The 12,512-nt window shown below is 40.4% G+C and overlaps 1 protein-coding gene and 1 long non-coding RNA gene across 2 annotated transcripts; one reads left to right on the top strand and one right to left on the bottom strand.

Moving 5' to 3' along the window:
- Positions 1-978: 978 nt before the first annotated feature.
- On the top strand, positions 979-9,785 carry ankrd13a (ankyrin repeat domain 13A). The gene is made up of 15 exons (XM_005722193.1): positions 979-1,475; positions 2,542-2,677; positions 2,969-3,093; positions 3,182-3,227; positions 3,575-3,718; positions 3,811-4,000; positions 4,685-4,751; positions 4,840-4,921; positions 6,509-6,570; positions 6,658-6,788; positions 6,884-7,041; positions 7,170-7,298; positions 7,420-7,574; positions 7,680-7,744; positions 8,006-9,785. The coding sequence occupies exons 1-15, from the start codon at positions 1,368-1,370 to the stop codon at positions 8,202-8,204; spliced, it is 1,797 nt and encodes a 598-aa protein (XP_005722250.1). The 5' UTR covers positions 979-1,367; the 3' UTR covers positions 8,205-9,785.
- A 370-nt stretch (positions 9,786-10,155) lies between these two features.
- Positions 10,156-12,172, bottom strand: LOC106456414 (uncharacterized). Its single transcript, XR_001290546.1, has 2 exons — positions 12,024-12,172; positions 10,156-11,812 (listed from the first exon to the last, which is right to left on the bottom strand). It is a non-coding gene; the product is annotated as an uncharacterized LOC106456414 (long non-coding RNA).
- Between the last annotated feature and the right edge of the window lie 340 nt (positions 12,173-12,512).

Here is a 12,512-nt window from a genome sequence, read left to right as displayed (position 1 = left end):
TTTGACTCTCAGGAAATAAACCTCTCAAAATAATACGAATAAGTCCTGCTTGAAATTTGTTCCGATTCTCTAATTTTATAGCTACGGGTAAACATGAAATATGAATACAACACAATACTTGTGGAGCTCGTTTTTGTCGGTACACAACCTGACAAATTAAAATCAGGGTTTTAATTTTCCCTAAAAGAGGTGAGTTTGATCTACTCACCTTGGAGTACACTGTAGTATTTTTTATGTCTTAAATTAATCTCCATACATGTTCACCTACCGACAGCCTTTTAAATCGCGCTTTGTACATCTTTAACACTGATGCAATTTTAGATTAAAAAAACAAAAACGGCAAGTGACCAACCCAGATAAAAGACGTGAAAACAGTCATGTGTATTAAATCATGTATTAAAATTTGACTGCGTAGAGCAGAAAAAGGCACCGAACGTAACTGAGACAGATGAGTTTTTAATTAATATTGATTTGTGAAGTTTAAAACAATAAGCCGGATACATACAACGTTATATACTATCTTTAAATTTAGCAGGCGTAGTTATGTACATTATAGTACAGGAGATATGATTCTGTTCTGATTGATTTAATATGTCGCTTGTCTCTTTGAGATTGTCATTGTTATTGTTCTAAATAAAGTTCATTTTAAAAAAAAGTTATGTACATTATAACCTGGCGGTACAGATTTAGATTTTTAACCCGCATCCACCCCCTCTCTCAAAACGTAATATTGCCAATCCCATTTCAATGTTATAGGGCATAATAGGACAATTAACTTTCTGGGAATTTACATGGTTTGTTTAGCTAATGTCTGCACGATATAGCAGCGCTACATTTCAAGAATTCAAAATATGGGAACCAAAGTTAGACAATATAGAAATCACTTTATTTAGTCATAGTACTAACAATGAAGGTTCTGCAACCCCCACGTCGACATGCTAAATGGTTGATTCCAGACTGGGACTGTCTATTATTTTTTTAAGGCGATGATTTTAACTACGAGTGCTGTTTCATTTGGTTTTAGCCTAAATGATTTTTTGTAAACCGTATATAAGGTGTTCCTTTAAAATTGACCATTAGGTTACCTTAATCAGGCGATATTTAATGGACTGCGAGTCTGTTTCTTTATAGAACACCCCTGTCGTTGCTGGGAACTACTCCTGGCACTTCCTTGTTCAAAAGTTTTATTTAGGGGAAGGCTTGGGGGGGGAAAGTTGGTCACCGGATTGGTTATTCCTTCGACGCTGCTGTCAGACATTAAAGGCATGGATCAAAGCTTTTTGGCGTAACTACTGTGGCTGTCCCAGCTTTTCTCATGGCTCCAGTTGTTAGAGGGTGGCTAACGTTGCACTGAAAGAAAGAGGAAGATGTCCATGGCTAACATTAGCGAAGACATCAGGGTGAAGTTTCCCCTACATTCCGCAGTGTGGGAGAATGACTACAGGAAGCTGGAGCAGCTATTAACATCAACGCAGGTTGGTTAAAACCACTGGCGAGGTTGGTAACCTTGGCACCGATACTCAGCTAGCCGGACTAAGCCAGGAGTGAGCTGCTGAATTTCCGCAGGCAGGCAGTTAAAGAAGGCCAGTGGTGTTTACAGATGCTCCGCAGGCAGCCACATACACATGACACTGAGTAGCGCAGCTTTTTACGCATCTATAAGTTTGAAAGCTTTAAAAGACAAAAAAACCAAAAGTCTTCCGGTACAGACTGGTAGCTTGTTTCCAGTTAAAATGTAAGCTTCTGTCCCATTTCACTGGATTCCTCAAATACACTGATTAACAGACAGCAGTACGTGTTTTATCACTCGCATGCATAGATTTGTTGTTTATTTTTGCACTACCTACAGTAACTCGGCATTGCTATTTAGCTTCAAAATGGAGAGATCCAGTAGCTCAAACAATAAGAAGTGTTAGGGATGGGTATTGATAAGAGTTTATTGATGCAAATGCCATTATTGATTTTCTTTATAGGTCAGATTGGTTTTTACTGTCAACTCAGTTTCATTTTCACTGCTTGGACAAAGTGTAGGGGGAAATAAGCTTGCATGTGACTCAGGTGTGTAAAAAGTGCCGCTATCACGAGTCTGGTGTCACTGTTGTGCAATCTGCAACTTTTGGAAAAACATGCCATGTGTCGTGAAAAGATTCGATGTTTTGGGGGGTTTATGATAATCCGATGAATAGTATAAGCTCTAGATTCCCATCCCTACGCCGATAATTACCTCAATACGTGCTTGAGAGTGTATTTTATTTACTTAAAATGGACAATGCAGTTTGACATAGTTCCAGTACAGAGCATGAAACTGATGTGCCGCACAAAGAGTTTATAGCTGTTCCTAATTTTCAGCCCCTGTTGGGCTTAATACATCCAAACTATACAATTATTATGATTCCTCTGTACTGACTCCAGCAGTTTTATATCATTGTTAGCCATGACCAAATTGCATGTTGTTGACTGCACTGGTTATAGTAATCGCTTGGAGGTTGTTATGTCAGCTCGGTAGTATTTAATCTAAACAGGCACCTTATTATTTTTCAGAATGACATCGAGGCTGTGGATCCCAGAGGCCGAACACCTCTGCACCTGGCTGTATCACTCGGGCACCTGGAGTCAGTGAGAATCCTGCTGAGACATGGCGGTCAAGTGACTAAAGAAAATGCCAATAATTGGACAGGTTTGTTACGAAGCTAGCTACATAACAGACAAGGAGGGCTAGGATTTGGATTGGTTTGTTGGTTGATTTTCAATCCCTGCTGTCTATAACTCTACCCGTCATCTGCTGTTGATGAGGTTTCTTGTAAATATACTTATCCAAGAATATCAACTCCTACCACAGCAGTAAAATGGTTTCTTTGGTCTTTAATTTCATTGCTGAGGTTTTTAATGGTTAATCGTTTCTCAGGAAACGGATGCTGTTGCATTAAAAGGTTTAGTGGTTTGTTTCTGCTTGACTTTCTATGGGCAGTGCTGCAGGAAGCAGTCAGCACAGGAGATCCAGAGATGGTTCAGTTAGTGCTTCAACGCAGAGACTACCTCAAAGCCTCCACTGCCCTGGGAGGAGTGCCTGAGCTGCTGTCAAAGATCCGAGTGGTGTGACTTCATATATTTTTGCCTTTTGCTTGTCATCATTTGTAAGTGTGCCTGGAAACATTTATAACATTTCTTTTGCTCTTTCTAGTCTCCAGACTTCTATATGGAGATGAAATGGGAATTCACCAGTTGGAGTAAGTTCTTTTTTTTTTTTTTTTTTTTTTTTTTGTGAGTGGAAATATTTTTTTTTTTAAGTAGATTTTTAAAGTAGACAAGTGTATAAATAGTATTATGTTCATGCAAAAACAGCTAGTTTATCAGAAATCCAGTATGCAAAATAGGGATGGTTTCAAAAGTTGTTGTTTTTTTTTTATTTAAGGCAGCAGTCTATTTTTAAAGATTGACACTTTTCCTGTGCGGCTTCATCAGGTCACACAGGAAAAACGACATACCTGCCTGATGGCAGGTGAAGTATTTGTTTGCTTAAGTGGTGTTTTTCACGTATGGATGCTTTTTGTTTCTGTATCCTGTTGTTTCGCAGTTCCTCTCGTGTCCCGGGTTTGTCCGAGTGATGTTTGCCGCATCTGGAAAAGCGGCGCCTCGCTGCGAGTGGATGTTACTCTTCTAGGCTTTGAGAACATGACCTGGATCAGAGGGCGTAGAAGCTACATCTTCAGAGGAGATGGCATGTGTTTACACTCCCTCACACAGACGAGTTTTCTTTGCTGCTGTTTTGACTAAAAGGGTCTAAGCGACTCCCTGTCTGCGTGTCTGCAGATTCATTTGCAGAGCTGATGGAGGTGAACCATGATGATGAAGTCGTGGACATCGAACGCTTCAACATATCCCAAGAAATGGAGGATGTGACGTTAGAGTCAATGCAGCCAGCTGAGCAGGAAGTTGCAAAAAGGTTGACGACTCCTATTGTCAACACCTACTTGGACACAAAGGATATTGCTTTTGAGAGGTAAGCGGCATTTATTCCTCCTTGTTCCTGTTTTTCCTCATGTCAGGAAAGGATCTAAATTTGTTTGATAAGCTGCGACAGAACTCCAAAGCTATGCTACTTCACGAGAGTTTGCTTCTCATGGCATCTTGTTTCAGTGGAATTACTGCCTGAGCCAGGTTACTGTGTAACCCATTAGAGTTCATGATCACCACCTCTGATCTATGGATGACATTTCCAGTAGTATAAGATAATAAATATTTTGAGGCCTTACATGGAATATTCTTAAATTTTTCAAAATTAACACGTCAAACCAGAATCTAACATGTTAAAATAGCAGGGTAGATGATTCTCTATTATACAGTATATTGAGTTATTATGGAATTTTTACATGAGATATTCAAGCTTTTTCTTGTCTGTCCTTCTGGAAACTGTAGCATCTAAATGCAATATTTATATTTAGTACTTTTTTTTTTTTGTTGTTGTTTATTCAACATCCAGCTAGAGGACATGTTATCACAATGATGATGACGACACAGGAGACAGACGGCATCTTACTTCAGCTATCCTTACATTAGTAGTTGCTGTTGCACTGTTGGATTGTGAATGTATTTGAATCTAAAGAACAACGATGAATCTCTTCTATTATGATGTTTTATGTTTTCTGGATATATACCAGTCTTTTGTTTTGTGTTTTTCCTACAGGACTAAGTCTGGCATTTGGGGCTGGAGAGCTGATAAAACTGAAGTAGTCAATGGATTTGAAGCGAAGGTATAGAGAAGTTATAAATCAAACCAGAATGTGTTTATAAAATGTGCTGGTTTTATTACCTGACATTGTATTTTTGTCATTTTCTCAGGTTTTCAGTGTGAACAATGTAAATGTGGTAATCAGGACACGGACGGAGCATCTTACAGACGAGGAGAAAGCCAGGATAAAAAGTACAGTTTTTAAGTATTTCAGTATATATATTGTTTTTGTTTGCTTTTGGGGGGGGGGTTCAGCACATAGTTTAAATGAACTGATCAGTGACAGCATTAATTATTAAGTATCCTTTGAAAGAAGCTCAACACAGCCGGGCTTTCTTTGTGTTAGCTGGCTCACAAAACCTAGAACCTAGTTGATGATAACGGATCTGTTAAGCCAGACTTTCTGCTTCAGGCTCTGCACAGACAAATAAAGCAGACATGGAAATTTCTTTAATTTGTCAGTGGATCAAAGTTGTATTTCTTTTTTTTTTAAGTTTAATAAACATTTTTGGTGTTTGTTGTGTGTTCTAGCAGCTGCAATTCCTGCAGTGTAAAGGAGACTTATCAGCAGATTGGAAGCAAGCATAAAAACATTTATACGTTTTCTGCATCGCCAAAACAATATATGCAAATTTTAAGGGACCTGCTGTGATTTTACAGCTTTGCTTCTTTCATTATATCAGTAAGGTAGGGCTTAATAACTTAACTTCCCCCATCCTCCCAGCAGAGAAAACAAGCTGTAAACAAGAGCACTCAGGGAGATCTCCTTCTGCAGGGCGAGGGCTACACTAAACTTCAATGTTTTATGATGTCTTTATTACAGCACACGGTTTTCAGCCTGTTATGGTGTCATTGTGACATCATAGCGTGTCGTATTTGGTTCATAGCTCCCTCCATGCCCTTTCATATGAATATTACTCTCATGATATATTCTAAGAGTATATATTTTGACAGGTTCCTTGGAATGCGTTTTTCACAGTGAACTTTAGCTTTTGGTGCTAAGAATGAAGGTGAAGGCAACCTGGGTACTTATGTGAAGTTTGAAGATGATCTATAAAAATTGTGGGTAATATAAAGTTTTTACAATTAATTTTTCACACTTGGTGTGACCTTGACCTGATTTATTTATTTATTTTTTACCAAAATGACATCAGCTCAAGAAAAAGGTATCTTGATAAGAATGCTAACAAACACACACTAAAAAAGAACCAAATCCATACACCTACCCTTCGGGAGGAGAAAAGAATCAATGAAGTCGTGGTATATTTTAAACTGAAACTCTAAACATAACCTTTGCCCCACAAGATTATTCATTCAGCACAAGTTACCATAGTGATTTAGCCAGGTAAAACGAGAGCTGCTCTTGTCACACCAAAAACTCCAACTTTAAGCTTGACATAGCTCGCTAACCAATTGATCTCGCTTTGTAGCGCTCTAGTATTAATGTGGCTATTATTTTGCCTTGTATCACTCACCTAAACACCAGCACCAACACTGGCAGGGTCGTCCTCTCTGACATGTATCCCTGGCTGATTGAGGCAGATCCATGGATGCCCCATCCATTAACCCAAAGGACCCAAAGTGTCAGCGAAATAAAATAATAGTAATAATAAAGTTTAATTGTTGATGTGTTTCAAAACAACATGAAATCTGCTGCCAGTTCAAAATGTCAGGGAAGTGGTTTGAATGTTGTTATAGTCAACTTTTCTTTACACTCATAACAGAACTGAATCTGAGTGCTGATTGGCTGCTTTTCTTTTGTTTTTGGTCTTTCCAAAGGTGAAAGAAACATCCTGGAGTCTCTGCTGGGGACTGTGGAGCAGCACATAAATGCGCAAGGAGTAAGTTGTTCCTTCAGCATTATTGTAAACGTGATACATTTTGTTGCCATGCACCTGCTTATTTTTTGCGACTTCATCATTCTGTAGGACCTGACTCTCGAATATGCAACTGCCAACAATCCCACTGCGATCACTCCAGAGGAATACTTTGATCCCGACTTTGACCTTGTGAAACGAGACATCGGCCGTCCTATTGAACTGAGCATTCGAACACAGAAGTAATTTCAAGTGTTCTAAACTCCAGTCCACTCATTTTCCTAGTTGTATTGTGGAATTTAATGTTTCACTTAATCTGCAATCTCCTCTCACGCAGATTCAAAGGAACATTGTGGATGAGTGAGGACCATCCCCTCTCCCTGGTGGAGCAGGTAACCCCCATTATCGACCTCATGGCTCGCACGAGTTCCCATTTTGCAAGACTACGAGACTTTGTAACCCTGAAATTCCCTCCTGGATTTCCTGTTAAAATAGGTATTTTGCAGTTTTATGATTTTTATTTATTTATTGTTATGTTTTTCACTAGAAATTTTGGATTTGCAGAAGCACTCTGATACCCTTTCTGTTGTCACTTTGGTATCTCATGTGGCCCTCTCTTTCAGAGATTCCCCTGTTTCATGTGCTTAATGCCAAGATTACCTTTGGTAGTGTAAATAAATGCAGCACTGAGGAGGAAGCGAACACATCAGCAGCAGCCACACCAACATCCACAGGAGACGATGAAGCAGCAGGTTGGAAAGCAGATGGTTTATCCAGAATATTTAAACACAAAACGCACGATTGTCATTTTAAACTGCTCAACTACTGTTTTGTTTTTTTTTTGTTTTTGTTTTTTTTATCCACCCTACCCAGCACCACCTCCTTTCCAGGTGTGTCCCTCGGTGTTTGAGGTACCTGCGAGTTATCACCGTCGCGGGGGAAGCCGCCACATGCCTGTGTCCAATAACGATGAGGAGCTCTTACAGTACGCCATCCATCAGAGTCTCCTGGAGTCTCGTCACGGCCAGGTCAGAGCAATCGTCACTGACACAAACTTCTTTTTCATGCAAATTTCCCCCCCCCTCCCCACATGCTGAAGACTGTAACTTCCCCTGGTGTTTGTGTGTTTGTAGGAGGGGCTCTGGGATCATGTTGATGGGGACTTCGCTGATGTAATGCCGATTAACCAGAGTGACAGGTAGGAACAGATTAACAGTGTTACAAGTAACTCTGTTACTGAGTGTTTTAATAGAAGGTGCTTGCAGCTTAGGAGGCCTAGGGATTCACATGGTTGGTTTTGTAGTGTTTTTAGTCAAACTTTATCACATATTTATTCTGCGCACCTTAAGTCTGTTCAGTGTCCACCTGTGAGGATGATATTCTGCCTCGCTGCCTGTAAGCATCAGTAAAGGCAACAGGAAAAAAGGTGAATCTCAGTTCTATCCTGTTGACCTTCTAGGAGTATCCCAGAGGGGGTGCTGGTGGATTATAGAGACACCTCCAGCCCTCCCAGCTCTGCCTCTGCCTCTAGCCCTGATTCAGACCTGCGTCTAGCAATGGAGCTTTCTGCAAGAGCTCAAGAGGAAGAAGAGAGAATGAGGAAACAAGAGGAAGAGGAGCTGGAGAGGATATTGCAGCTTTCGCTCACAGAGAAATAAAGGGAATAAGAGGGAAATATAAATATTAATAATAATTATAATAATACAAATTCTGCTGATCCAGAAAGCAACCACCACACCTCAGTTTTCCTTCCTAACCACTCTCATCAACTATGCAACTGCAGATCTCTTTCTACAACAGATAATTCTTACACAGCCAAAATCAAACTGTCTGTATCCAATATTTTTCAAAAGGTATTTTGGTAAGAGTATACTCTGTTTTTTTGTATATTTCTATCTCAGTATAGTGTCTCCATCGTCACGCTTCTTTCCTGGACTGTTTGAGATCATTCTGGATGGGTTCTACTTTTTATTTATTCAGTTTCTTTGTTTCAGTTCAGACTCACAGCGGCAACTTGCAGGTATTTCTGTCACTGTTGTCTCGGGTGAGGGTTGAGTCAGTGTAACGTGGTTCTGTGAACAAAAAAAGTTTGACTGACTGCTCAAAGGTGACTTCATATAGTGTCGGCACACAAATGTGATATTCGCGGCCCCGGCAAACAAACACAGCAGTGCTGTCATTGTAAAGTCTCCCTACATAGTCACTTGGTTGAGGATATTGGACTCACTGAAAAGCAGAAAACTCAGGGTTAGCAGTTTTTGTTTTGTTTTTGTTCCTTTGCTTTGGAATAACTTTGTTAATCAGCTGTAAAACTGACAGAAGTTAGCCAGGTAAATGATTTTAATATGGTACCACTCTAGCATATCGTTCTATAAGAACATTATGCCAGTGTTAAGTTGGAAAGGTTTGTTGGGTTGATTCAGATGTTCATATGTAAATGTGTCTTCTTGTACTTTGTGAATGTACTCTCTACAGATGGAGTAGAGCATGTTGCTTTGAAAGAAATTTGAAATTAGCCGCATGGTGTAGTATCTCTTTGCAAAAAGGATAAAGGGGGTGGTTGGCTTTCCTTTCCTGTCTTGAGCTTCTGGTGAAAATTGACTTCTCTTTTCTTTTTTTTTTTTTGTAAATTCTCACTGAGCAACTTCACCTCAATTCAGAAATGCAATAGCAAAGACCAGTCTGTCTGTGGATTTATAATAGTCATTCAGCTGGGAAGCAGTAGTTCCAAAGGGCAGTCTACATTTTGTATCCATGAACAACTCAACACCTCTGTGCGGAAGAAGGAAAGCAGCACAGACCCTGAGGTCAAGCATGAGCGCCATACGTTGGGGTTTGATTTTTTTTTTTTTTTCCTTTTCTTTTCTTCAGCATGTGCCAAGGATTGCTTCGCTCTGATAACACGTGGTGGAGCTGAAGCGTGGCAAAATTTATATGCAGTGCAACTCAGACTAAACTGTTTAAATGAGTTTCTTTAAAATTTTGTAGTTTGAAAAACAAGGTGTCTCAGCTGTGTGATGCCAAGTAACACTCATTAACCACTGTCAATGATTTTTACTGACAACCAACCACTTTATCAGAGGTCTGCGCGACTGACTGCATCAGAAGCTTCAGCTGAACAGCTACTAACTGTAAAGATCAAGTTGCCAAACTGCTGAAAAGTCAAATTTGAAAATGGTAGCTTTAGTTAATGTAATGAAAATCTTTGCAGTGCGCCATTTGAGCTGTAAGGTTTTTTATAATATGTTGAAAGTTTCAGAGAATGTGTCAGTTTTCAAAATGTTGTGAAATAAAAGCACTTTATTTCCATTACTGCATGCTTCTTTTTTTTTTTTTAATGTGGTGTGTGTGACCATGAATAGTTGCCTCTCTATGTGTGAACCCTGTGATGGACTGATGACCACACCGATGCTGCATCAGTGTGAGTCTTAGATAGAAAGTACTTACATAGAAAAAGCATAGAAGTGCTTGTATGAATGAGGCGAGCTGTATGAAAGTGCTTTGAGTGCGCAGAGTAACAAAGCACTAAATAAAAACCAGTCCATTTATCCTGCACATCAGGTTCAGTCATGACCAGATCAAAACAAAGACAGCAATGATAACTCGCTCTCACTTTTTAATCTCAAAGTTTAATGCTTGCAGAACTTCTGCTTTTCATCAAACAAAAAATGCAACCAATCACAAAATTTCCAGCTTTGAAACCCAAATAAATAACACATGGTGCTCTCTTTTTATAAAATACAGGCCCAGATTACTACTTGTGCCATTAGGTGAGCATTTTAAATCAGTTTTGTCTCATTCTATTTACAAAAGCAATTTTACATAAACTAATATGCAGTGGAGCCAAAAAGCCTTAAAAATGAATCTGAATTTCAGAATATCTACCCCCTATTTGAAAATGATAACAGCTAATAGCAAATGATTCAAGGAGTTTCTTGTGATGTGTATCATCTTAAAGTAGTTCCTGCGAGCCCGGTGTGTTGGCTCCTTAGCAGTAATAATATTCTCCAAAACCAGAAGGGTGAAGGATGTCTCTGATGAAACCAGTGGTTCTCCTTGGTCAGGGTGGAGTCAACTCAGTACAAGTATCCATCTCCAGAGCACTTTGGGTTTAATGCACTGTTATCCTTCTCTCTCTCCGCATATACCCTTGTGCTACTGACACAAATCTCGCATTTACACACCTACCCAACCCAAGAGACCACCGCTCCTCCTCTGAGACCAGACTAGACGTGGTTATTTCAACTGCACTTTTTATTCTTCTACTTTTTATTTAGAAATGTCCTTATCTGTGATGGAGTTGCTTTTAAGTGACAGTGAACAGCGAGGTTTAGATGCAGCAATTTCTGGAAAGTTTTAATCTGCGATCTTTGTCTAGTCATAAAATGTGATTCAGTTTCTTTTGCCACTATCACCTGAAGATGACACAGGTGATAGTGGTAAAGCAGTTTTCTGCTGGAAACATGAGGCCCAGTCTCAGATGTTTGATCTTCACTGTATCTGTGTTCACTTTAAATTATATTAATAACTGACCTGAGATCAAGATAAATTAAAGACACTAAAGATACACTGATCAGGCATAGCATTATGGCCACCTGTCTAATACTGCGTTAGTCCTTCTTTTCCTACCAAAACAGCCTTGAACCATCAAAGCATGGACTCCACTTTGAGCTACAGTAGCTCAAATTGCTGAAAATGTTGCATTGGGCCAAGTTGGCCAGCCGTTACTCTCGACGTACATCAGTGAGCCTCCATGCTTGGACCACTTCTGATAGAAACTGACCACCGTACACCGGGAAGAGCCCAAGAGACCCGCAATTCTGGAGATGTTCAGTAGAGTTGGCTATCACAAAGTGGCCCTCAAACTCACTCAAACACCTATGCTTGCACATTTTCCTGCTTCTAACACACCAAATTTGAGGACATAATGATTACTTGCACCCTAATATAGCCCACACTCACCAACAGGTGCCATGATGAAGACATAATCACTGTTATTCACCATCAGTGCTCACAAAGTTACGCCTGATCTGTGTTTATAAACTAACTGCGCACACTGGGCTTTTTGGCAGCTGCTTTTCCCTCAGTCGGTTCCCATCTGCACATGGTTACGGCAACAGAGCGGGTGTAACTTTGCACACAGAACAGGATTGTCTCTCGGTTCATATGTCCTCCAGATTTCAGCGACGAGACAGCGGTTTGTAGACGCAGACAGCCATAATGATCATCAGCACCAGCACCACCGCCAGGACACTCCCCAGTGTGACTGTAAGGACAAAAACACAAGCACAGCCAATAAAAACAGACTAACGGGCAGACAAGCGCGACGGGTTAACTGGTTACACTGGTTTAAAGGTTTCTGTTGCAGTATATAGTTGTGGTCGCTGGAGACTAAAGAGAAATAAACACCTTGAACCTTACACCTGGATGTCGGGATCATTGAACGGCCCCTCCACAGGCCTCACATTTGTTCTCACCTAAATTCTGCTTCTGCAGGACCACATAAGCTCTCTCGGCCACCCTGTAGTCGTCGGGCTGAGCGATAACCAGCGCATTAAAGCACATTACTGCAGCTTGTGTGAGAAGATGCAGCATCTTAGCAGTGGAGGATGGAGGAGGATGATGAGGATGAGGATGACAGCGAGGGGTTTCTTCTTCCGCTATAGGATCTGGGTCCTAACGCCGTTGGATTATTGCATCGTGAAACTGTCCAGAACAAGGGTGTCAAACAAAAGGCCCGGGGTCCAGAATGGGCCCGGCAAAGAATTCAGCTGGACGTCTTGGAAAAGACGAAGGAGCGCATGCATTTTGTACTTTGAATTGTTTTTTAATACGTTTGAGAGCTTTTCATATTGATGAAGATCCTCCCCACAGTCTTTCCTATTCTGTTCCTTCAGTCTTTTTATCTTTCACACGTAACGTAGGTGTCTACAGCTGTGTCCCCACCAACTCCCTCGCCCTTTGTT

This window comes from Pundamilia nyererei, unplaced genomic scaffold, assembly GCF_000239375.1.
Source record: "Pundamilia nyererei isolate P.nyererei 1_Seehausen unplaced genomic scaffold, PunNye1.0 scaffold00006, whole genome shotgun sequence".
Classification (NCBI taxonomy): Eukaryota; Metazoa; Chordata; class Actinopteri; order Cichliformes; family Cichlidae; genus Pundamilia; species Pundamilia nyererei.
The sequence above is the reverse complement of the archived record's forward strand: the minus strand, read 5'-3'. Positions and strand labels throughout refer to the sequence as shown.